This window comes from Camelus ferus, chromosome 11, assembly GCF_009834535.1.
Source record: "Camelus ferus isolate YT-003-E chromosome 11, BCGSAC_Cfer_1.0, whole genome shotgun sequence".
Lineage (NCBI taxonomy): Eukaryota > Metazoa > Chordata > Mammalia > Artiodactyla > Camelidae > Camelus > Camelus ferus.
The window spans coordinates 5619243-5645687 of record NC_045706.1 but is presented as its reverse complement, the minus strand read 5'-3'; the positions used below and the strand labels follow the sequence as shown (position 1 = coordinate 5645687).

Sequence of the window (26445 nt, the reverse complement as noted above, 5' to 3'; positions counted from 1 at the left end):
TGCTTCTGCCCCAATTTTTCTCTTCTTTTCCTTATGGGATTCCAATTGCATGTAAGTCAGGTTTTTGACTGTTCTATATGCTCTGTTGTGCTCTTTCCATTTATTTTTCTACGTATGTTTCATTTTTCTTCTACTGCTCTGCCTTCAAGTTCACTATTTCTAACTTCTTCTGTTTATATTCTGTTGTTAAACTTTCCAATGAGTGCTTAACTTTAGATATATTTTTTGGTTATAAAAAGTCCATTTGGTTTACGTTGTATATTCCAAGCTACTGTTGAAAGTCTACATATTTTTCTCTACTTTCAACTTTTTTTTTTAACCATACCAATCCTAATTAATTTTAAGTCCTTCTCAACTAATTCCAATACCTGAATTGTCTCTGACTCTGCTTTTATTATTTGTTTTTGTCTCCTGATTGTTAGTCACAATTTCCTGCCCTTTTTTGCAGGTCTAGTTACTTTTTATTTCATGGAAGACACTGTGCATGAAAGTACCAGACAGGCTCCAGATGATACTCCCTGTCAGAGGGAAGGCAGCCTTTCCTCGGTGGCCATATGGAACCAATGTGACAGGTCGCAGACCTGTCAGGAATCTGGGCTGGGTCAGGGCTGGGTTGCACTCTTAGTAAGACTCAGCCCGCTTTGGGTTAGTGCCTGTGCCTTAAAGGTGACCCTGTCAGGCTTCTAAGAATGTGGAGGGTCTCTGTCTTCTCATCTCTGAAAAACTACAGAAGAGGTTCAGTTTTATCTTTTGGAGGTTTGAAGCTTATTCTTTAGCTCCTTACCCAAGAAAATTTAAAATCTGGTATGAGGGGGAGACCAGTCATGTGATGGTTTCAAGCCCTATCTCTCTAGCTGGATCTTGCCCCTTAACCAGCACAAGACTGTAGAAGATTTCGTGTTGCCTTTACCACCCAGCACCCCAGCCTCCTAAACTACACCAGGGCTCACATGTAAATTTATACCACTGAAGCCAAGGAAACTTTCAACAACACAAACCCGTTCTTTACTACTTTAAACATTCCCCTAAAAATATGGTTTACTCAGCCTTTATAATAGATAATATAAAAGTGAACTTCTATCTAGCCACTGTTTAAAATTAATTCAAGTTTTAAGTAAGTGGTGTTTTAACTATTTTTTTTTCAAAACTTGCTTTTCTATTTGAGGAAATTCCCTCAAAGTGTATCCTAGAAGTTAAAAATATTCACTGCAAATTGGCTCATGCTTGGTGTGCTTTGTAGTGAAGGACATCTGAACATCTCATCTCAGATAAGAAGCATTATCATCTCATAGTTAGCGACTGCAAAAAACAGCTGTGAAATGTTGCAGTCCTTTTAATGTTATATCCATCACTGACAGTCAGATCTTATCAATTACTAGTCCAAGAATGATGCATAAGTCAGCTGTCATGAAGCCTCTTCTGGGATAACTGGAAAGATGCATTCACACAGTTGAGTAGACATTGGCCATTTTTGCCTTCTTGCCTTCCTTTTTGTCTTATACAGTCCTAGAACCCAGGGTTCTTTGGGGGAATCACCACTATCTCACTCAGTTCTTGTGATTATGGTTGACTGTCACGCACTGCCAAAGGTAGACATATGGCTCAGACTTGGTCAATCACTAATTCCATGCCCCTGAGCACACTGACATTTCAGATACTGAAATTTGACCCAGACTAGTTCTCAGAGACTCAATTTGAGGACTCTTGTTTACATTATTGAGGAAGAGAGTATTTGCAGCTGGGGTTAAAGGGGAAGAGACATGAGACAGTAGCTGTTGGCAGCCATCTTGCCACTATGAAGACAGGGCCTCTCTGATAACATAGCTAGTCAAGAGGATGACTAAGGGATGAGAGAAAAAAGACCAGTTTTGAGAACATTGGTTGAGTCACTGGAGCCTGTCATGTCTGAAGCCAGGAACCACCGTGGGACTTTTCAGTTTTGTGAATAGAAAAACAAATCCATGTTTAACACAAGCAGGCTTTAGTTACTTCTCTGTCACTCACAATCAAAAGTTGGTTTATTCATCAGGCAATTCTCAACAATGAATCATCATTCTCAGCCAGAGTCCATTCCAAAGCAAAGGTTAGAATGGGGAGCTGGGTCCAGAGGGTGGAAGTATAATCAAAGTGCTCTGAACTGGCTGGCTCACAACCCAAATGTGGATGTCAGTAACTCATTCAGCTTTTAAGGGGAAGCAGAGAAACTCACTTTTGGGGACCAGCAGCTGGAGAGAATGGCACGATATCTAGATTGGGATGACCTAACGTAGTTGGAATTATGGACCTGAACCTTGCAAAAGATCAGGGCTGGAGATGAGGATTTTGTCATGATGACAGAGGTGACAGTGGAAATCTTGCAGAGTGTTGAAGGGACCCATGGAAAGAATGCAGTGAAAAGGAAGCAGACAGAAGACAGTACTTTTGGGGTTGCATGGTTTCAGAAAGCTGGGGGAAGAGGATGGGATAAGGGAAGAAGCCCATGGAGCCGTCAGGGAGAGAGGAGGAGAATAAGAAAAAACCTGGGACCAAGAAATCCAGGGACAGCAACTGGAAGGAAGAGAAAGAGATCACCAACTACAAAGACCAAAAAGATGAAGACCCCTGAGCCTGAGAGGAGGGCACGGGACCTACCAAGGTCACTGCTGACCTTTACAAAAGGTATTCCAGGCAAGTGGTAGGGTAGAGCCAGGCTGCAACAGCTACAGCGCAAATCTGTGGTGAAAAAGCAGATCTCACGAGCAGTCAGCAGCCTCTGAGATTCCTGGGGGCTGAGGCATGGCCAGAAAGGCAGGCATAGAGAAACCAGAAGGTTGACACGAAGACAGACAGGCAGATAGAAAGACAGATAGATAGATAAATAGATAGGTAGATGCCATGACATTGTCTCTGACTGCAAATCACAGTCTAGGATGCCAGTTTCATTTTCAATGGGATGGGATAAAAAACTTAGTAAATACAGGTGTGAGGCTAAAATGCAGAGTAGAACACATTCAGGAAAATTACCAAGAGCTGAATTATGTCTGTTCAGTGAGAAAGGACCAAAATATGAAACTATGTACTAAGAAAGGAAGAGTAAGGTTTTGGCCAGCATCTACTGTGTAGGTGACACGTGGATCCCAGAAGGCAGAAGACGAGGGTTCTGCCTTTGGTGGCTGCCAGTCTACACTGAGGTTCAGTGTGGAAAAAACCACCAGGAGGTCTGAGCTGTGCCGTTACTGGGTCTTGGGCCCCCCTGGTTCTCCTGGATGCCAGGCCTGGTTCAAGCACAAGCTCTTTTTTTAAAATATATTTATTTTTATTGAAGTACACTCACGTTACAATGTTGTGTCAGTTCCTGGTGTACAGCCCAATACTTCAGTCACATAGGAACATACATACACTCATGCTCATATTCTCCACCACAGGCTACTGCAAGATATTGCATACGGTTCCCTGTGCTGTACAGTATAAACTTGTTGTTTATCTGTTTTATGTATATTAGTTAGTATCTGCAAATCTCCAACTCCCAATTTATCCCTTCCTACCCTCTTCCCGCCCTGGTAACCATAAGTTTGTTTTCTATGTCTGTGAGTCTGTTTCTGTTTTGTAAATAAGTTCGTTTTCCTTCCTTCCTTCCTTCCTTCCTTCCTTCCTTCCTTCCTTCCTTCCTTCCTCCCTCCCTCCCTCCCTCTCTCTCTCTCTCTCTCTCTCTCTCTTTCTTTCCTTCTTTCTTTCTTTCTTTCTTTCTTTCTTTCTTTCTTTCTTTCTTTCTTTCTTTCTTTCTTTCTTTCTTTCTTTCTTTCTCTTTCTGGCTTACTTCACTTAGAATGGCATTCTCCAGGTCCATCCATGTTGCTGCAAATGGCATTATTTTATTATTTTTTATGGCTCAGTAATATTCTATTGTATAAATATACCACAGCTTCTTTACCCAGTCATCTGTTGATGGACATTTAGGTTGCTTCCATGTCTTGGCTGTTGTAAATAGTGCTGCTATGAACATTGGGGTGCATGTGTCTTTTTGAAGTAAGGTTCCCTCTGGATATATGCCCAGGAGTGGGACTGCTGGATCATAGGGTCAGTCTATTTTCAGTTTTTAAAGGAACCTCCATACTGTTTTCCATTCCCATCAACAGTGTAGGAGGGTTCCCTTATCTCCACAGCCTCTCCAGCATTTATTGTTTGTGGACTTTTGAGGGATGGCCATTCTGACTGATGTGAGGTGACACCTCACGGTAGTTTTGATCAAGCATAAGCTCTTGAGCGGTGTTTTCTCTTCTTAGGTGTCTGTCACTTTTACTGGGCTGAAAATGCCAAGAAGGCAGGGACTATATTTTATTAATCTTCATTTCAGAGAATAGACAGTCAATGAAGATTACCAGATTTAGGAAAAAAATAAATGACATCTAGTTAAATTTGGAATTCAAACACTGTACAGGGACATACTTTTATACAAAAGCTATTGTTTCTCTGAAACTCAAATTCCCCTGGGCATCCTGTGTTTTCTCTGGCAATCCTCATCCCATCCACGTCTGCTGAGCGAATGCAGAAGGGTACGTGGGTGGAGTGGGGAAGGGGAGGTGTGGGGGAGGACAGTTACTCCTTCTGAATGTATTCTCCAAGAACAGTAATTGGTAAAAATAGCACAAATCTAAAGGTAATACACTGGCTGTGCAGTTAAGATCATAAGAAGAAGAGATCAGAGAAGTTGAGAAAAGTCTATAAGAGGAATACCAGTCAGGGATCCACAAGATGAGTGAAGGGGGTAGCCCTCTCTCTCCAGCAGCTGGGTCCTGCTCCCCTCTCACCCCCAGGATCACAGCTCCTGGGGTCAGAATCTGGCTGTACCTCTGGATGAATGTGGCTGAACTGAGGTGGTCTCTTTCCTAAACACACAGATACAAGAGGAGGAACGCTGTGTGCAGCTGGGTGGTCCTGACCACGCCGGGGAGGGATCCAGACATCATGGGGTCAGTGGAGCCTGGGTGGTCAGGGAAGGCTTCAAGGAAGAGGCGCGTTGGTGGTAGGGCCTTCAAGGAGGAGGAAAACAAAAACAGGCAGAAACCTCTTCTTGGGTTCTAACTCTGAGTTCTTTGTAATTAAACCTAAAAAACAGGCCAAACATGAGATCAACATTGTGGCTGGCTTCCTCAAAACTCAGTGTGTTGACTGTTTTAGCTTTTTCCCTGCTTCAGTGACCAGCAATTCTCTTCTCTTCTCTTCTCCCGGCAGATAACAGTCCCTGCCAGGATCAGCACAGCTTTGTTTCTACAAGCTGGGACCTGTGCCTTCTCGCTGCAGGCCATGTGCACAGACACACATGCACCTTATGGAGAAGCACCGCCAGGCTGCCAGCATTTACAGGTAGGTCTTCAGACTTTGTATTTCCCTCTTTCCTTCCGTTTTAATTGACCCCTTCTTACTTTCTTGCCTCCTTCTTACATGGGAGGCCACTACTTTGGTTCAAACCAGGAGAGCATTTAAATTGCTACTTTGCTTACAGTTTCTGGGGGGTGGAAACTTGGAATATCTTAGCTGCTGAGAGGTTCTATCCTGGGGTCTCTCACGGGGTGTGGCCAGGTGTCCGTGGTGGCTGCAGTCACCCGAGGGCTTGGCTGAGACTGGAGGATTTGCGGCAAGATGGCGCACTCACATGCCTGGTGATGGTGCTGCCTGTCGGCTGGAGGCCTTGGCAATCCACCCGGGCCTTCCCACAGGGCTGCTTAGGTATCTTTGTGGCTTGGCAGACAGCTTCCCCCAAAGGGAGAAATCCAAGAGACCAGGATGAAAGTGTAAGGTCCCACAGTGTCACTTCTGTCTTAGTCTCCTGGTGACACAGACCAATCCTGACTCAACGTGGAAGAGGCAATCAGAAGGGCGGGGATCATCTGAGAGGCTGGCTATCACAAAGCCAGTTCAGAAAATTTGACTTAGAAAATTCAAAATATGCTCTTTGAGGGCAGTCTCCCACCCTGGATATAGATGAATGACATTTTGAGATCTTATAAGGAACGGCCAGAGGCCCAAAGAAACCATATAAAGGGGGAGGCAGAGAACAGAAAGGCCTCATTCACACCATCTGCTTCAAGGTGATGGTCCCATCCATCCATCAGCCTCCCACCCACCCAGGTATCACTGGTACTTATCACAAGAACGCCTGTGGTGGACTCTGGCAAATAGTGGTGAGCCAGAGAGAGATATCGCCATCCTCTTGGAACAGACAGGCCAATGGGGGAGGCAGACATTAAGCCAGGATATGAGCAAACAAAATGGTGAGGAACACGGTGAAAGACGCAGAGAGGAGTGACGGCAACCATCAGAGCGGGCATCCGCTTAAGTGAGACGACCGAAGTCTCCCCCGAGAAGGTGGATTTAAGGCAGAAGAGAGGAGAGGCTCACCCATCGTGTGATGAGACGGGAGGTGGAGGGACTCCGGGGCTGAGGTCAGAAGAGATGTTAGTTCACAGGACGGTTTCTAGGCCTCTTCTGGATAGAAGCCCAGAGGAGAAGCCACGTCAGGGACAGGAGGGGAAGCCAGGTGTGGAAGGTGAGACCCCTGACTCTGTCCTGAACAGCTTCAAATACAGGGGGCTTATCATTTATGGCACAGCCATGGGGCAGCAGAGGAGCTGTGGGCAGATAGGGAGTCAAACCTGGAGAGAAGAGTGTGAGCAGAGGTCCCAAGAATCTGGGAAAAGAAGCCAGTGTGATTGCCAGAGGGGAGACCGGACGTCCCAGGTGAGGCAAAGCAGAAACCAGTGGAAAGTGGTGTGGTGGTGGGAGATGGCGAGAGGTAGGTGCTCTAAAGGCAGCTTTAACACAGAGAGAGTGCAGCAGGGGTGCGCTTTGGGGCTGCCGGCCGAAGTCTGACTGCTGTTTAGAGCATCATCTCATCAGGGCCACCCATTAACGAGTTCTGCTTCTCATTTTAGACAAACCTTGGAAGCACCATCCACTGACACATTGGGATGCACCTGAATCAATCAGAAGATAAGACATGTCTATTTCTAGGAAAAAAGTTTTGCCTCAGAGCCCCTTGTTTATAGTAGCATTTATAATAATTTGAAAATGCAAGTGCCTAAGGGAAATGCTTGATTGCTAAACTACTTATGAAAGTGATTTTTAAAAAAATTTTTTTGCAGCATTCATCAAACCTAAATAGAAAAGCACTAGATCAAAAAAAAAAAAAAAATCAAGGCAAAAGTAAGTGAAAAACAAGGGACTCTCAAAGTAAACATAAATATTAACACAAATGTCTTTGAGGACCTACTACATGTCCAGCACTGATAGACCCTGAGGATGCTGAAATGAGCAAGACACAGTGTCTGCCTTTAAAGGTTTCACAGTTTCCCTGGGAAACCATAAGAAAACCAACTGTTATGTGTGTATGGCGTGCACCATGGTAGGGGGACCGATGGGGGACTGGGGAACCTGATTCATGGTGGAGGCACTGACTGGGTTCCTGGCAGCCAACCAGATGCTGACAAAGGGTGTGGATGTGAGGAGTTCAGGCAAACCAGTCTGCTTGGGCCGCTATGATCAAGTACCATCAGCTGGGGGGCTTTTACTGCAAACCTCTGTTTCTGAGTTCTGGAGGCTGGAAACACAAGGTCAGGGTGCCAGCATGGTGGGGTCTCAGCGAGGGCCCTCTTCCTGGCTTGCAGATGGCCACCTCATCACTGTATCCTCATGTGGTGGAGAGAAGGCTCTGGTCACATTCTCTTCTTATAAGGGCACTAATCCCATCATGAGGGCCCCTACCCTCGTGACCTATCTAAATCTGAATACCTCCCAAAGGCCCCAGTCTCTAAATATCATCACTTTCGGGGGAAGGGCTTCCACATATAAATTCTGGGATGACATGAACATTTGGTCCATAACACCAACCAGAAAAGGTAACTTCTGAAATGAGTCCAGAAAAAATGAAGAAGACATTAGGGCATAGAAGAAAACTTCGTGCAGAGCACAGAGGCAGGAATGAGCCTCTGGGGGCTGTAAGTTGTTGTCGGTGAAGCACAGAGCAGGCTCAGGTCACCGATGGGGTGCAGGCCCCACGTTAAAGGTTTGGGTCTTACTCTGAAAGAAGCAGGGAGTCACTGATGGATGTTAAGCAGTTCTAAGACACAGTCAAAATTGTGCTGAAGAAAGATTCATTGCAAACAATAAGGATGGACTTGCCAGAGAGTGAAGATTCCTCTAAGATGCTACTAAAAACCAGGCTGTGTCACTAAAAACCAGATTCTCCAAGAACGCTCCATGGCACAGGAAGTAAGCACAACAAGAACAATAATGATAAAGCAGGGGGAATCCCGGCCTGTGCCGGACCCTTAAACATCATCTTACCAATCTCAGCAACAGCCCTCTGAAATCGGTACTTTTTGCAGCATTCCTGTCTTTAATGAGGAAGTAGAGGTTCAGGGAGGGCATGTAACTTACCAAAGGTCACAGAGCAAGGAAGTGGCAGTGTTGGGGGTGACCTGAGGACCTGCTCCTCACGACCACGCCACTCTGCAAACAGTCAGCTTTGACGGCCTCAGTGCTGCGGAGGCGTGGGCCGGGGAGGAGGGGTCCACGCCACCACGGGCCTGCCGCTCTGCAGGCTGGTGACAACTCCCCAGCCCGAGCCAAAGAGAAACTGCAAGGGTGACACCCCTGGGAGTGGCCTCTTGAGAGCTGTCCCCTGACTCCTCAAACCACTGCAGGGCTATGACTTTTCATGTATGGTCGGGGTGCAGTGATTTGGGGAGTGATATGGACGTAGTACATTTTGTTTAAAAAGGCACCTCCTCTCCCCAGATGGATGCAGGGAGCACTGACGCTGACATTTTGCTCACGGCGTATTTATCCAGCAGTGGAAATGTCTCGGCCAGGAGCCCGAGGCTCTGGGGAAGGCCACGCCCAAAGATCAATGACAGCAAGCCTTTGCCTCTCGTCCTCCTCCAGCAGGGGAATCGAGCCCTCAGGTCACACTTCCATCCTGGGTTTATCTTCACTGAGGCAATGCTTGGGGTTTGCATGGGGTCTGAGAGAACAGGGGCCCCTCCACTGTGTCCTGGCTCTGGCCTTCTCACGGGCTTGGACCCTGCTTTCTGTCTCCAGCACAGCCTCCCTCCCCAGCCCCGGCCACCACTCTCCCTCCCAAGACAGATGCTCTACTTCAAACCTCTTTGAAAACTACCGCTGCCAATGCCACATGACTACTCAAAACCCTTCTGTCCCTCTCCACTGCCTTCAGAATGGAGTTCTAACCTCCCAGCAGGACAGTCAAGGTCCTGCCTAGTCTGAAAACGCCTCACCCCAAACCCCAGCTCTGAGAGTATCTTATCTAACAGGTGCTTAAGAGTCATTTATGAAAATATACAGAGAAAGCTGCAAACTGCCACTCAGAGCACAGGGAATTCAGATCCTGCTTCCAAATCTCCACTCTGACCCTTTTTTCCATGACGAGAGGAGGCAGGGTTGCAGTTTAAGAAATGTATTTTGCAGGTGCAACCCCCATCTAAATAAATTATTTTCTTCACCTTATACACTTGACAGCTGAAAAGACCACAACATGGGAGTAATAATGGGTCAAAATTTACAAAATAAAGTACCACTTCGGTGTGGGAGTCGTCATGAGGCTGTGTTGAAGTGACTTAATGAGGTGGGATATTGAGTTTTTGGGTTTTTTTAATGGACTGAGTATCCACTGAAACGGATTTGTTCAGCCATTTACATCAGTGAGCATTTAAATGCAACAAATACCATGGCAGGTGATGCAGCACGAATGAATACAAGTCCATGCCACAGGACTTAAAACAAACAAAAAGCTGCCTTGGCTTGTATAGAAGCTAGGACTTGTCACTTAACTAATGTTTCCTCTCATTTGATCCAGAAATATAAGCAAGGAAATTCTAAGGGAGGCTGTTCCAGTTTCAGCTGCTTCAAATAAAATAGTTAAATTAATTTGCCGTCATGGCCGCAGGAATTTCTTGAAAGAAGTTGCCTTTGAGGTTAATGAGCAGAAGGCCAGTCCTGTGTGTGCTGAAATTCTTGGAATCTGAAAACGTGGGCAGTTGCAACTGGTAAAGTTTCACTGAAAAATGTGTATGTGTTGTCTTTGAGAGTATTTACTTAACTAAAGACGTACATTTCCACGGCTTCTGGACATTTATTTGATGGGAAAAGATCTTTAAAGCGTCTCCAGCTCGTTTCCCCACCTGCCAGCTGTGCCTGCCAGCCCTTCCTCGCAATGCCTGCTGGTGCCAAAAGCATGTCTCCACGCGCCTGTCTGTTATAACCAACAAAAATGCGCTCGATGTTCTGTATTTGACTTCAGATCACTGTTTCTGTCCTTCTCCACTGACAGCTCCTTCTAACCCTGTCTGGGCAGCTGCGGTATGTGGTGCGAAGATCAGAGTCTCAGTTCAGCCCTCAGAACCCGGAGGCTGACCCGCTTGTGTGATGCCTTTACAGGCGTCTCCCGTGGCAGCTGCATCCCCAGAAACGCTTCCAGACTGAACCAGACGGGGCTCGCTACCTGCCAATGAAACAGCAGGCTGGAAAAACTCAGCACTGGGACTCCACCGAGACTGTTCTGGGGATGAACCTTAAAAAGCTCCCTTCTCCCCTTTCTTAGGCCGTGAAGCCAGGGGTTCTCCGGAACTGGAATTCTTACTCTTCCCAGACAACCCAGACATGCAGACGGGAAGACAGCGGTCACTGCGCTGAGCACTCCTGACGCGAGAGACACACACGTGGGAGGCCAGTGCGGGCCAGCCCTGAGCTCCTGGGGATCTGATGCTTTCCCACGTATTCTGCTTAAGATGCTAAAACCAGCAATAACTTTTGGCAATGCAAACACATTCCTATTAGCTGAATAGGCACGACCAAAGATTATATGCCCCAGTGGTCTTGTTTTGAACTATAAAAGAAGAGGCTAGATTTCAAAGGAGCTATGATAAAATTCTCTACCCCTGGTGGGCTTTTAACTCTTCCTGATGTTTGTGCTGCAGGAGGAGTTGACATTTCAAGGAGTTCTGTTTGAGCAAGCTTCAGAGTAGTTCCGAAGTGAAACTGCCAGCTTTTGCGCATGTTTTGAAAGGGCGAACATCCGTCCAGTGCCTAGCACAGGGCCTGGGACATATTGAGGTCGTAATAACTATGTGCTGATTAAGTGAATATCCAGGAAGAACTCAATAGAAAAGTGGGATACTCTTTATTCAGCACATTTTTCCCCCTTAAAACTCTTAGATAGAATTCCATTGAATGGTGCCTGGTTCCTAGGCAGGGCCATCACCCTCAACTCTAGGGACCAAATGGGCTCCGCCCCCCAAGCTATACAGGACTTAATTTACATAGCTGCACATGGCACCCGGAAGCATTTACTGGATGGGAAAAAAACAGCGAATTTGTTAAAGATGTAAGGCACCGTTTTCAAATACCATAATGTGTTTCCCTAATGATAGACTTCATTTCAACCTTTTCAATCATTTTTCTGTGTTTGAGAAAAAAAACAATACATAGAGCAAGCATATACAAACTATGAAATGTGGCTGCTTCTGTAATTAGGCTAAAATCTTGCATGTGGGCCATGGGTGACCAAAGCTTGGGAAAAGCATATAAAATATGTCACCTACATACACAAATATAGCTTCATTAACCCATCAAGGATGGGCAGTGGAGTATGCAACTCTTCAGGGGAGTCCTTTGTGGGATGCTGCTGGGGTAAGCCATGCCAGGGATGGCCAAGGAACTGGGAATCCTAATGCAGACACAACCCATAACCTGGTCCTGGTCTCATTAATTCTGTGCTCTCATCAACTCTTTTCTGGATTTATGACCATGTCTTTAAATCATATGCTCGGAAAATTAATAGGTCCATGCAAAAGGAAGACCTTTAGTACCTTTGCTGAGTAAAAATTGCATATGAGAATGGTTATGTCAGCTGAATAAAATCTTTCTGTTGCCACATTTAGGAAAAGGTCAAATTAACTTTAGTAATCAGAAGAAAGGCAGCCTGGAGGCAGGGACCAATTCAGGGAGTGTGAAAAGCCAGAGTGAGGTCAAATGCTAGAGAGTTGGGAATTAAATTTTAAAAATAGCATTTTAGGGACAAGAACTTAATGATTGGGTTTGATTTCAAGAATGAATGTGGTTTTCTGAGAATGACCATCCTTCTTTTCTGACCTGTACAGGCACAGGTATAAGAAAGCCAGATCCCTGCTATGTTCCCAATTATGCAATTTTTTTAAATTAAATATATTGTGTGAAAAGGAATGGTGCCATGATTCAGCATTTGAGATTTTTTTTTTTTAACCTAGCAAGAGCACATACATATATTTCCTTGCTCTGTCTGCTGGGAAAACCAAGAAGCAATAACCCTGCAGTAGCAGTGAGCACACCCAGCACCCAGGTCTTGGTGTCTAATACCATTTCCCAATGAACCAGGGCTCCATGGAGAAATGGCTGACTTTAGAACAGAGACAGGAGGCGTATCAGATGAACCTGGTGCGTCTTGTAGTGACTGAAAGTAAAAAAGGGCTCACACACACACACACACACACAATAATGGGTATTTATCAAAAGGACACAGGAGCTGATTGAAAGAATCTCCAGCGGCCAAAGCAGAAACAATTAAACAACAACATTGCTAGAGTACAACCTGAAATATAAAATAAAAAATCGCTGAGTCCATGCTGATCTGAATAAACGATTGAGTCCGTAAATAAACAGAGTAGACAAATCTAACACGCAGAAAAATTCAAAATAATTTTTGTCGCCACTTCACCTCCAAAGAGGTGGAGCATAATTCCTCAAGTGTGGGATGTGCACGATGACTTCCTTCCAAAGAACTCAGTCTAGAAAGGAAGGAAGACAGAGGAACTTGACAGTGGAGATGTCTGACACACGTGACCTCCGTCAGCTGATCAGGGTTAATGGCAACAGGGACAACCCCGTTTTTGGTCTGTGCCTTCCCTCTGGTGTGACAGGAGCAGTCCTTTATCTCTGTGGTCTTCTCCTCAAAGCAGACAAGCCCCGTTCAGTCATGGGAAAAACAGCAGACAAATTCCGGTCGTGGGACATTCTACAAAATCCTTGACTCATGCTTCCTAAAAACCTCAATATTATCAAAACCAGAAAGTGTGGGAAATCGCCACAACCAAGCAGAGCCTGAGGAAGCAGATGACTAAATGTCATGTGGGGTCCCGGACGGAAAATCTGAGAACACAACAAGGACAGTAGGTAAAAACTAGGGAAATCTGAATAAGGTACGGACTTTGGTTAATAATAATGTGTTAATACTGGTTATGACAAATGCACTTATAATAATGTAAAATGTAACACTAGGGGGAACTGGGTGTGAGATATACGGGGTCTCTGTGTTATCTTTACAACCTCCCTGTACATCTAAAACTGTCCTTATAGAAAACACTTATTTTTAAAAGGCTAGTAAGAGCAGCCTTTGAGGGAGAGAGAAATCGACCTTTATTCTTACCTGCCCCAAATCTCCAATGGGCAGATTTCTGTAAATACATCGAGTCCTGGGAGACATGCATTTCCATACGTGGTGACCATCATGCATCCTCAGTGGGTGGATATTTGCCCTCAAAGGGGCAAAAATTGGTACTTGGGGAGGGGATGAAAATTCTTAGGTTATTACCTTAGTTCATGTCACCCCAAAGTTTAAAACTACCCAACAAAATCTTATACCTTAGCACTTAATTTCCCCCACTAGGGAGAAATTAAATTTTAATTTTAATTAATGTCATGTTTCTCTTGAGGTGGGCAATAATGAGAACATGGCTGTAAGATACTGATGGATGCTGCTCAGAAGCATGTACCTGTTCCTCCCAAGGATGCATGGAAGAAATGGGGCCGGGGCGGGGGGTGGGGAGCGGTCAGGAGCACTTTAAATCGGCACCAAAGGAGAATCTTCACACAAGCGCTCTACCCAGACCTTGTGTCACAGCCACGTAAGAGCACTCTATTCAGTTATTTTTAATAAGATTGTACCTACTTGGTTGTAGGCACTCGCATGGTAAGTTTAAAAATATTCCACACTTTTTAAGAAAAGACTAGGAGGATTTCCTTTTTTTTTTTTTTAATCTGAGCTTTAAATTTTTGTTGAACAAAACATCTTCATCACCATCAGGACTGTTCACGGAGCAACAGTAAAGGAGCAGGTCTCTGTTGGTTACGTTTTTACTTTAGAGAAATTCTAGAGGAAAGATGAGGCAACCAGCAGCTCTTCATGTTAATGAAACTGACCCCAATACGAAACTGCTAAATGCAACGTTGACACACGTTACATCTCTCTTGGGAAGCGATGTTCTTTCATGTAAACTGTGATTTTAAAATTATAATCCTTCCCAGGAAATATATGTTCTTCCAAATGTCCCCACTCCTCAGAAACTTTCCCTTGTAGTAAAAGGGTTCAAGTTAAAATATAAAAAAACACATGTCATTAACTGTTACAAACGGGCCACGCAAGTGTCAATGCGAGTAACAGGGAAAGCTGGGTGTGGGGTATGTGGGAACGTTCTGTACTATCTTTGCAATTTTTCAGCAAATCTAAAGCCATTCTAAAATCGCTTATTTAAAAACTTACATATCTTTTATTAAGTACTTTTTAAATTAATAACAACCGTTAGTTCACTCAGCTCTGAGCCATCCTGTGTCATGGGAACTTGACCCAGGACACAGCAGGCACTCACAGAGCCTTGGATGAATGGATGAAAACCTGAAAACAGAATTCATCCAACTCCTTTTCTCCCCCAATCAAATACGCCCTGCATGTCAGTCCAACACAGAGTCTTACCCAAGGATTATAAAAAGATATATATTTTATAACCTCTGAACAATGTAAACCACTCTCCCTGCTAGCATGATCCAAATGTGTTATTTTAAAATACAATTTTTTAAAAAGACCTAGTTCTGTGATGACGCTACAATTCTGAAGAAGGAAAATAGTTGCAGAAACCATAGGGAGACCTGGTTCAGGAGACAACTTTTTGGAACGTGCTATTAAGACCCGGCTAAGAGGTCACAAGAAATGAATGCGTTAGCGGAGAGCTTGGTGGAAACGAAGCCCAGAGCCCTCCTCAGTTGAGTGACGCGCGCCCAGTGGGGGGACACAGTGGAAGCAAGCGCAGCGCCTTGGCGCGCTCTCCCCTTTGTGCTCGACCTGACCGGGAGGAGGAGTGGACGGGGCAGGCAGGGCGGGGAGCGGGGATGGAGCCCTCACGTGTGCTTGAGGAAAGCCAGAGACAGCCAGGGGGCAGGATGGCCAGGGCTCGCCATGCCAGCCCTGAGCCGAGACCTCGCCCCGGGAGTCCAGATTTATGAACCAGTCCTGATGCAACGCACGAGGGAAGGGAAGCGAAAGGTTTTCCAGGAGGCAGTCGGGCCCTGTGGGAAGACCAGACGTCAGAATCTAGCTGTCAGCCCTGTCACTTCCTGCTCTAACCCTGGGAGCCTCTGCACCGTCACCTGCAAAGCGCTTGCAAGGCCGCCGTGCGGGCGGCGGGGGCACCGGGGTGACGATGTCAGCGCTAACATCTAGAGTGCGTCCGGCCCGGGGGTCGCAAACCACAGTCTGAGGGCCAAGTCCAGCCCCTTGTCTGTGAGCCAAGAATGGTTTCACATTTTTTAATGGTTAAAAAAAATAAAAGGAAAATACTTCATGACACATGAAGATTATAAAATTCAAATCACAGTGTCCACAAATAAGTTTTATCGGAACACAGCCACGCCCCCCGGTTCACGTATCATCTCTGGTTGCTTCTGCCTTGGATGCTGCGGTGGCAACGCTGAGGGGCTGTGACAGAGAGCGTAGGACCCACAGAGCTGAGTGTACTTACTGTCTAGCCCTTCATAAAAACAGTCTGCCAACCTGTGGTCTAGCGCCATCCAAAGGGAGGGTTCTCACTAACTGCCTTTCTACAGTCCCCAGTCTTTTCCCAGTGCAGGGGTTCCCGACCTGGGGCAACCGTGCAGACCCCACCCCCACCCAGTCCAGGGTGTCCTGAGTTGACTCGGCTGGGGAGGAGGATGCCACTGGCACCTAATGGATAAAGACCAGGGTGCTGCTAAACATCCCACAACGCACAGAACGGCCCCTCCCGGTGCGCACACAGCCGGGAACTCTCCAGCCTCAGCAGCAGTAGCGTTGAGGCTGAGAAGCCCTGCGCAGTGAACGTGGAAAGGCCAGAATGAATGAAGGGCATTCATTTTACTGAGCCTGCCCAGGGCTCTGTGTCAGGCAGGAAGGTAACCATTCCCAGCTCCTTGACAAATAAAGAAACAGAGCCTCAGCAAGGGTAAGTCACTGGCCCAACATCACACAGCAAGGCAGAGGCTGCGCAGGAGTCCTGAATGCATTTCTGCACGTTCCAAAGCCTCTTCTCCTTCCCCTCGGCGTAGTACCAATTCTTAACAGCACCTGAGTTCCCAGAGAGGCGAGGATGCCAGTTTTCACCTCGATACCCCCCTCCCGGGAGGGCGCGCACAGCCATGGCTGGGCAGGCTGAGGGAGTCAAGGCCTGCAGCGCCTGCCGGGGTGTCAGAGGCAGGCCTGTGGGGGCTGTCAGGCGCGGGGCGGGGTCGGAGACTCGGACGGGAGTTGAGAGACCAGCGAGGGGGAGAGACCGTCCTAGGAGACCACCCTGTCCGGAAATCATGTTCCAACCTCACAGCCCCTCCACATTTCTTATGAGGAGCTTCACAGTAGGTATTTTAATAAAATTATATTCCTAAGAGGAAGCACTACTGGCCGGCTTATAAACGAATGAAAGCTCAGTGTTCCCCGGGTCCAGAGGCTCCCCAGTGAGCTTCCTCGGCCACCTCCCCACCGCCGGCCCGCGGCCACTCCCGCAATTACCAGCACGTCCCCTTAGAGAAGAGGAGACCCGCTCTCTGCAGGGCAGGCCACGGAAACCCCTGGAACGGAGAGGGGAAGAGTTATTCCAGATGAGACGTCAGCAGCCACAGCAGTGACAAATGCCGCGTTCTCCCAAGTAATAAAAGACCTCCAGATGACTTAAAGGCACCTACACTAGGATAAAATGGGGTCAGCAGTGTCTAAAAAGTCCAGGTGGTCCCAGAGTGGTTTGCAAACTCTCTGCAGAAACGGGGAGGCTCCCCAGGCACCCGCTGGAATTTGAATAAAATGCAAACATTGACTTTTGCCTCCTCTGTCTCCTGGAGCACCCAAGGCACCGCCACACCAGCGAGTGACCCGGCCTGGGGCACAGAGGAAGGCTCAGAGCCCGTCAAAAAACGTTTTGTATCCTCACTAGATGCCAAACACCACACTAAGGGACCAGGACAGCAGAAGGCTGAGGCCCCGCCCCAGGAGGGTGCGGGCTGGTGGGAGAGGTAGAAACACACGCTGGTGATGCGGCACAGTATGATTGTGCTGAAGAGCTGAGTCCCACGTGGCTCGGCTCAGGGTCCACAGCCAGTGCAGAAGGCAGAGTCCACGTCAATCTACCAAATACCTTACAGTTTCTGTGCTTTTATACAAATTCAGTGAGGCCATTTCTTCTCTCCAGGACAGGGTTGTTGGGTTGAGCACAGTCAAGCCGTATTATTCTAGGGACCCTGCTGTACAATGATATCCAACTGAAAAAAGCAGACTCGCTCTCAGAGAGAAGGGGACCCGCCCTGTGACGGGCAGCCAAACTGAGGAACCAGCAGACGCAGCTCTGCCCTCGTGCCCACCCCGGCCACACGCTCCTTGAGGACATCAGAGGGTGTATGTGTGATTTTAGTCATGTGTCCGCAGCATCTGTTTCTGCCATGTCCTCAGGCTCAATGTGCATGAGTTAAGTGTGTCGTGATGTGACTGATGAGGACCAAGGTACAGGAAGGACACATGAGGCTGGGGAGGTCTGAACAGGGCTTCATAGAGGAGGTGCTAGTTAAGCTGGGGCTTCAGGAACGAGCAGGACACAGGTGTCAGGGACACAGCATCGCTCAGCATGGCGGTCAAGAACATGGCATATTTAGGCAAGAGGCTGCCAAGGACATGCAGGATGGCTGAGGTGTGGGAGCAGAGCCTCCAAAATCAGGGCGGTCCAGCCAGCACAGCTTCTTGGTTACCAAGCTAAGGAACCTGACTTTGAAGTTGGATGTCATGAGAAGCTTCTGAAGGATCAGATGTCTCCACTCTCACGATTTGAGGGGAACTGGAGGATGACAACCTTATCTTCTAGAGGCTATTAAACATAAAGTGGGGAACACGGATGGGGGACACTGTCCACTTCTGGACATAGCGCATGAAGGCAATTGGGAACTTCCTGCTGGAAGCACCTAAAATCCATTGGAAGTCAATGCCCAGATCTCAGGGGTCAGAGCAGGGTGGGCAGTTTGGATTGTAAGTCACCGTGTGTCAGAGGATGATGGGAAGGTGATCAGATCCACCCACTTCACACACAGTAGGAGCTCAAGTGTGGTCACTCACAGGAGCCCCACCCCTCCCTGCGACAGGGGGACAGTGAGGCCCCAGGAGGGAAGGTCACGGCCAGTGGGAGCCCTTTGTCAGAAACGGACGGAGAAGGAAACTCAGGGGAAACCAACAGTGAAGGGACAAAGCCAAAAAGAGTAATAAAAAGTAAGAAAGTAAGTTAAAAACAGATGAGAGGAAATAAGAGACAACAGGGTCTCGGGAGCCAAAGGAAGTGATGTTTCAGAGGAGAGTGAATCAGTGTCCAGAGAAGGGAGATAAAGAGCGGGAGGCGTGCCCTGGCCTCAGGGGTTGGAAGGCCACCTGTGACCTTGGCAAGAGCAGTGGCGATGAAGTGTCGGGAGTGGAAGCTGCTACCGAGGGTCGCAGAGGGCCCGCCGGGAGGACGCAGGGAGGGGAATGTGACCTCTGCTCCAAGACGTCTGATTGCAAAGGGGTAGAGGGATCGTTATTTGAGGGGAAAACAGCTCGTTTTCTCAGCCGTGAAACAAAGCGAATGGGACTGTCCGGAGCAGACTCTACCTCTGCCATTTTAATTAGCTGCTACTTGGTATTTAAGAGCCTCAATATGCTAAGGGAAGCTTTGGTTTCATGTTCTAATGCTTTTGCCTCCTTATTTTCCATTTCATATTATTTCCATAATTTCATTCTCATGCAAGAGAGCTGGAAATTGGAAATTTCCCGGAGCACTCAAAGGCTGAGCTCAACTGAGTTCATTTCACGATCAACCACATCTTGATCTGTCTTCCCTGGATCCAGGGTTAATTTTTTTCAAGACATGAAATTGGAGATGGGTCCCTAAGGACAGTTTAAAGTTTCAGTATCACCTTACATTGGGGCGGGAGTTTTTCGTTTCCAAGTATTTTCACAGCCATTATTTCATCACATTCTTACAAGGACCCTGAGAGGGAGGAAAAGCAGAGCAGCTCATACGCATGTTATTGAGCAAACCAACAGCAAACAAGCAAACAGCATGATGGACGCTGTCTAACGCGGACAAGGGCACATTCTTTCCCGTTCCTCTGCTCTTTGAGCCACACGGTTAGGGGCGATGGTGGCCTGAATCTTGATCTGTAAGGGACATAACAGTATCTCATCCAGATATGTCTCAATCACAGATAAGAGAGAGAGAGGAAGGAAGGGAGGGAGGGAGGAAGGGAGGAAGGGAGGGAGGATCTGAGGACTTTTGCCTGAATCAAGCAGAATCAACTTGAAATCAGATGAATCAAGTCGACCAGCCCCCCGGCGCTGGACTCAGTGGTTTCCCCGAGTACCGAGTACCGAGCTTCTAAACCCATGTGCTCATCAGAATCACCTGGGGTCACATTCTAAAAAGGGAGATGCCTGGGCCTTCCCATAAAGCCATTAAATCAAACTGTCAAAGATTGGCTGAATTGAAAGAAACAGGGGGGTCAAGGAATAAACTAGGGGAACAGGAAAGAAGGCAAATCTAAACGCCTATTATTCTAACATACAGCAGGCATCGTTGTGCCGCCAGACATTCATTGAGTGTGTTTTGCACACTTGAAGATACACTCTGTTAATGCAGTTTAAAATGACAACGTTGACTGTTATGTTTGATAACTAGGAATGACATACACATCCAAAACATTAGCCAGAACCTCTGTTCCTACAGCAAATACACACATCTACCCCGTGGAGAATTACTGCACACATGTACACGCATGTAATGCACCTGAACGGACATTTCCACGCACCCACCAAACAAGGGTGCTCCCTGCAGTTACAGAGCCATGATGCTGACCCCACGCGTCACATGTTGAGATGAGGCCCACAGCATTATGACAACTTAAATGCTGTTCCCCAAGTCACCGAAGTCCCTGTTCCCTCAAACAATGGCAGTAACCTGGAGTTATTTGAGTCAAGAGGTATGTGCCTACTCCCCTCATGGTTCTAATCCTGGAGGGAGAACCCTAGAGGAGTCGGGACAGCTATCAAACAATAGTGGGTTTTCCTAATTCTCTACAAAGATGGTGCTGGTGGCCCCTAGTCATCAGGTTGGAAGCTTGGCCAGGGGCAGGTGTGCCAGCTTTTCCCTGCCATGCCTCCTGACATCTGGGAGATGGCTGGCTGGCAGGAAGGACGCAGTGGGAGGTCAGAAACGAGAGCCATTCTGGTCCATTCCCGTGGCACATGGAGAGCCTTCATCAGCTTGTTCTTTGATACCCTCCACATCGGTTACATGTGGATTTTGATAAACAACAATATCCCAAATATTGCATGGGATATACTTATACCAAAAAAATGTATATTGTTTATCTAAGTACAAGTGTAGCGGGACATTCTACTTTTATTTGCTAAATCTTGCAACCCTATCATCAGGGAAAGCTCTCATAAAGGCTTTTACCATCCAAGAAAGTTTAGATTGCTCCACATTTTTGTATTATAATTAGTGCCTGTAAATATTTCAAAGATACACCTTCTTTGTAAAATAGTATATTTCTCTTTTTCCGAATCTATTGTGTAGGTTCTAATTTTGCAAATTAATAGCATGATGAAGTTCTCTGTAATGTCTTAAGTTTTTCTTCCAGGAAATATCATCAGTGTCACCATAATTGACTTGTGCTTAATATATTCAGTTTGCAACAGTCTCCATGAAGTAGAAATAGTGAAAAACTTTAGATTTGACATTTGGATCCTTTAACCAAATTTCCAACCTTTCTGAAGGCTCACTTTTGCCTCTAAAGCTTTTTTAGAAAATAAAATAATGATGTAAATCATATTATCATTATGTACATAAAGGTGGCCCAAAGCAGCCCTTCCAGAAAACTACAGAGGATTTTCACAATCTCAACTGCTCTTTTATAAAAAAAAATCTGTTTTCCATAATCAAAAATAATCTAAAAATAGCTCCACAGAACACAATGACAAAGCCATCTGTATGATCTCTCCAGAGAGCTCATATTTCTATAGATTTTATCACTTTCCAACTGTTCCAACAAGTTCTGAAATTTAAGAAAGTTATGTAGATTTGTCAGATAAAACTCATCGAAATATTAAATTTAATCACTAATATTTCAATTATTTTATATTATTGTTTTACATCATAGAATACTTTAAATCAAATATTTGTCAGAGTAAACAAGGCATAAAACTGCATTAAAACTCATTATGAACTTTAAAAAATGTTGCATTAATATGTTCCTATCAATAATCGACCGATAAAACCAAACTGTTGATGAAACAGATATAAATACAGGAAAATACCCAGCACTCAAGTCAAATGAACTGGAATTTGTAAATCTGGAAATACTATCCCTAGTGCATATTTGAAAAAATAACTTTCAACAGATGCAAAGAGTTCTGGGGCACTCATCAGAAATGTCGGGTCAACATCAGTTTGTATTTTATCTTCCTGATAATGAAGATTTCACATTACAAGGAAGGATCAAATTGGGATTAAAATAAAGACAAAACTTAAATAAAGGAATTTGAACGCAGCTGATGTGATCTTCAAACGTCAGCCATCAAAAAGTCAAGAAGAAAAACAGACCAAAACACTGACCTCCGAGTCCACGTCCTTGGTTGGGTTCCACGGGTCTCCGCTCAGAAGAGACGCAGCGACCACTTCATAAGCTCCTCCCCCGTCGCCCGCTCCAGCCAGTTGCACCGAAGGTCCGAACCTGCTTCCCAGGTTCAGCCCTGCAACGAAAAGAAAAACCCCCCTGCTTATTGTGGTCAGGAAGAGTTGGACATAAGGGACTCAACGAAAACATTTGGAAGTTGAACAAAGCCAGGGAAACAGCATCATCTATTAAATCATGGTAAGTGTTCAAACTGATTACTTCTCTGTCGATTGAACCAAAAAGGTTTGTAACTTAAAGAAAACACAAGCTAATTTTTTCCTCCAAGCCCTGTGGCATGTGCAGGGTGATTATCACAGTCAAAGTATATATAATACTGTCCTGCAACGAGCCACAAAAACCCACAAGCCGTGACTTTTTAAATGATGAATTAATGCTTTGCTGAAGATCAGCTCTCTATTAAAAGTCTCAGGGATTTAGCTGTATTAAGGCTAAATCCATTTACTTAAGTCCCCATGAATCAGTTAAGCACAATGCCAATTCTCCTTTCTGTCCTTACGGAGGCTAATTTTATGTGCTTCGGGGAGCGATTCTATAGACAAAATTAATTTGTCATTTCAGACTGACTAGACTGGTTCATGTAAAAACAAAAAAATTAAGTCATTCAATAAACTATTACATGATCTTGTTTCTTGGGGTCCTGTCTGTGAAACCAGTTAATATACTGACCCCGGTTCAATTTAGCACCATTTCCATAAACAATCCTCATGGAAAGTATAACATTTTTCTCTTCTGGAGAGTGTATCGCTTTCTTAACAAATACGGTAATTTCTCCAGGCTTGCTCTCCTATGAGGTCACGCCTCTGCTATTCAGCGAGACCACAGTGTACCCTCAAGGTAAGGATGGGAATGGGTTCCCTCACATGTTATTCCCATTTCTTCAACCAGGACTCATAATTTTCAGACCTGAGTCATAATAGCACAGTTTTAAGTTACTAAAGAGTTCACATTTATTGGGCACAAATGGTATTGAAATTTTAATCCTAGACATTTTACAGTTCTCCAAATACTTTTAAATCCACACCATTTTATCATTCTCAATGTGGAAGTCTGCAGTTATAGTCAGGTTACAAAAGGATTACTACTTGAGTATTAACTGTCTGACAGCCCCGCTGGAAAATTCTCAAGCTGGTCACAAAGTATTTAAAACACCCAGTTGTGGAGCGCCCAAGGAACGAGGATGAACCAAAATTTGGGAGTATGGCCAGTGGCTGGGGTGGGGAGGTGGGGTGTGAGCTGGGCTTCTCGGCCAAGTGGGGAGGGCAGTGGGAGAGAGAAGACCATGGGCCAGGGCAGCGGGGGGTGGGGGGGAGAGCATGTGGTCTCAGGGCTAGGATGAGCTGAATTTTCAGGGATGAACTTGACTTGCGTTCTAGAGCTGAGGGTTCCAGCCATGCGAGCAGAGGGGACTGGCTCCGGGTGGTGGCGGCAGACACTGGTGGAAGGCTGGATGGAGGGAAGAATGAGCTAGCTGCATGGAAGACATCAGAAGTCCTTCTCTTGGCTGTAGAGGGGGCAGCCACTGGAGGCATAGAAATCTTAAATAATGAACCTTGTCCAGTGCCTTGATTTCATGCCCTTCAACGTGCTCCAAGGCAGTGCCGAGTCGCTAGCAGCAGGGCTACGGAGTCAGGCATACGCCAGCGTCAGCACCAGCTCTACCGCGCCTCAGCTGCGGGTCCCCGTCCAGCTGTTGGCCTACCTGTTTGTTCGTTCACTCATCCACTCACTCACTCGTTCACCAACTGTTTCTTAAATCCCTGCCTTGTGACAGACCCTCCAGACCTGATGTCTCCTATTCAAAAAGCCCATTCTTTCTGCTCCAGGCCAGTAAGCTCTCGTGTCACCTGGAGCCAGCCCCCTCTGCTGACACTGCTGGGACCCTCATCTCTTAAAGACAGCTTCAGCCCAGAAGACTTGGCTCCCTCCATCCCACACAGCTAAAAGAGGGTCACAGATAAAGCTGCTCTCGTGGCTCATGTTTTCGTGTCGGGATAGAAATGACTGGACCACTTCAGAGAGCAACCAGGGCTATGAAACAGCGGGGCCACGGGGCTGTCCTTGTAACTCCTATGTAAATCCAAGATGATTTCAAAATAAAATTTAATGAGAAAAACAGGGTGATGGCAAAGTGGCGGGGAGGGCTCCTCTTGATGGAGCATCAGGAGAGACCTTTATTTGCTAGGATGGGAAGCACCGAAGCTGAGAGTGAAGATGAGAACCTTCGAGCCCCACCCAGAGCCAAGGGAAAACCGTGTCAGCAGAGGGTCAGCAAATACTTTCCTATCCCATAAAATGAAGGCAGAGCGCGGGGTGGCCCAAGGCAGATGAAGCACATGGAGCACGAAGAACACCAGCGGGCTGCTTTGGCAATCATTCTCTAAGCTTTGCCAAGACCCAGGCCTCTTGCTCTGGAACCTCAGTGGGATTCCCAGGTTGGAATTTACTGAGAGATAAAGTGAGTTTCAGTCCAGTTACCCAGCTCCTGCAGAGCCGGACTAAAAGTGCAATGATCTGAACTTATCTTGAAGGAGTGCTGGTGTGTTGTTTGAATTGGATTAGAAAGGCTTTGAAAAATACCAGCAGTTACGGAGTGAAAGCTGGAGATCTGTCTGAACTCTCCCCTCCACCAATGAAAACCAAGCATGTGCCAAGAGTTACCCCGGCCAATATGTTAATCTTCTGAAAAGTCAGGTAAAACTGTTAAAAAAAGCGACTGCGAGCATTTTTAAACTTCCTCTACATAAACAAAGCAATTTGATGACAGGCTCCTCCTGGCGGCTTTATCAGTTCCGTTTCCCACACAAGTGAATTGTTAAATTGAGGAGTTAATCGCAAATTCAATTGTCCAAGGCTTGTTAAATCCAACACTGGAGTCCTCTGTCACCTGCCACCCAAGACACAGTGGGGAAGACGGGATGGTTTCCAGACATATTCCAGCCTCGATACTTTCGCCCCAGGCCTCAGATACTTAGGGAAAGAGTTTTCCCATTTACTAGAACCTGTTGAGAAGCTGTTATGTCCCTCTCTTTTTTTTTAATTGATGTATACGAGCTACAACGTGTCAATTTCTTGTGCACAGCACAATGTCCCAGTCCTGCATATACATGCATATATTGGTTTTCATATTCTTTTTCATTAAAGGTTATGACAAGATATTGAATATAGTTCCCTGTGCTATACAGAAGAAACTTGTTTTTTTATCTATTTTTATATATACTGAATAACATTTGAAAATCTCAACTCCCAAATTTATCCCTTTCTTACCCCCTTTCCCCAGTCACCATAAGATTGTTTACTATGTCTGTGAGTCTGTTTCTGTTTTGTAGATGAATTCATAGTGTTCTTTTTTTTTTCTTTTTTGGTTCCACATATAAGCGGTATCATGTGGTATTTTTCTTTCTCTTTCTGGCTTACTTCACTTAGAATCACAATCTCCAGGTCCATCCATGTTGCTGCAAATGGCATTATTTTATTCTTTTTTATCACTGAGTAGTATTCCATTGTATAAATATACCACAGCTTCTTTATCCAGTCATCTGTGGATGGACATTTAGGTGGCTTCCATGTCTTGGCTGTTGTATCCAGTGCTGTATGTCTTAGAAGAAAGGAGGTGTCACTATGATCCAGATCTCTGGGTTGAATCATTAACTTGTTTCTGCAAGCAAGGGAAATTGGAGAGGCAGCAAGTCCACCTCCTTGGCTTTGGGGAGGCTGGGGAGGCCTTTGTAGGGCTTCCCATTTGCAACTGCACAAACCAAATATAAAGAGTTCCCTGGACCTTTTCCTCCAAGACTTTTAGTAGCAGAGAAAAAGTTATTTATTCTCCTGAAGGCAGAATATCACAAGCCCTGAACATTTCCCTTTTCACCTACATATTCCAACCTCTTAATCCAAAAGAAGTCCTGTGGGGCTGGTTTTTTTTTTTTTTTCCCTCCTGCTAAGAGGCTTTATTTCCAAACATTCCAAGGAGAATTCAGAGGCAGACTCTGCCAGCACTTGTAGAATGTTGTGTAATCTTTTAAAGAAATTGAGTAACGGCACTATTTGCTGAGTACAGTATTTCTTATCTATACACATGGATAATGAAGCTATCCCTCAGCCTTTTAATTGGTTGCACAACGTCCCCCCAGCAGTATGTGTAGTCAGAGGATGGCTTCTTATGAGCTTTGCTTATGTATTTATACACTGCTATTTCTTTCAGATGATGCAAATAAAATTTTTATTTGTGCTGCATGGATAGACAGAATAAATTATACACAGCTGTGAGATATCAGAGTGTATTTTATGGAGTGATCTTGTTGACAAACCATAAAAGGAGGACACACATTCAAGCCCTGGAAACCCAGGGGAAAAAAACATGACCTAAGAAAATAGACAGTTTGCATACATTTTGTTTTTCCAAATATTTGT

General features: G+C 45.7%; 1 protein-coding gene across 1 annotated transcript in view; it reads right to left on the bottom strand.

The window, feature by feature from the left end:
* ADAM12 (ADAM metallopeptidase domain 12) overlaps positions 1 to 26445 on the bottom strand; it is a 326306-nt gene that overhangs the window by 262439 nt on the left and 37422 nt on the right. Inside the window, 1 exon segment of the mRNA XM_032490670.1 lies at positions 21954 to 22090. Within this exon segment, the coding sequence (XP_032346561.1) occupies positions 21954 to 22090 (137 nt within the window).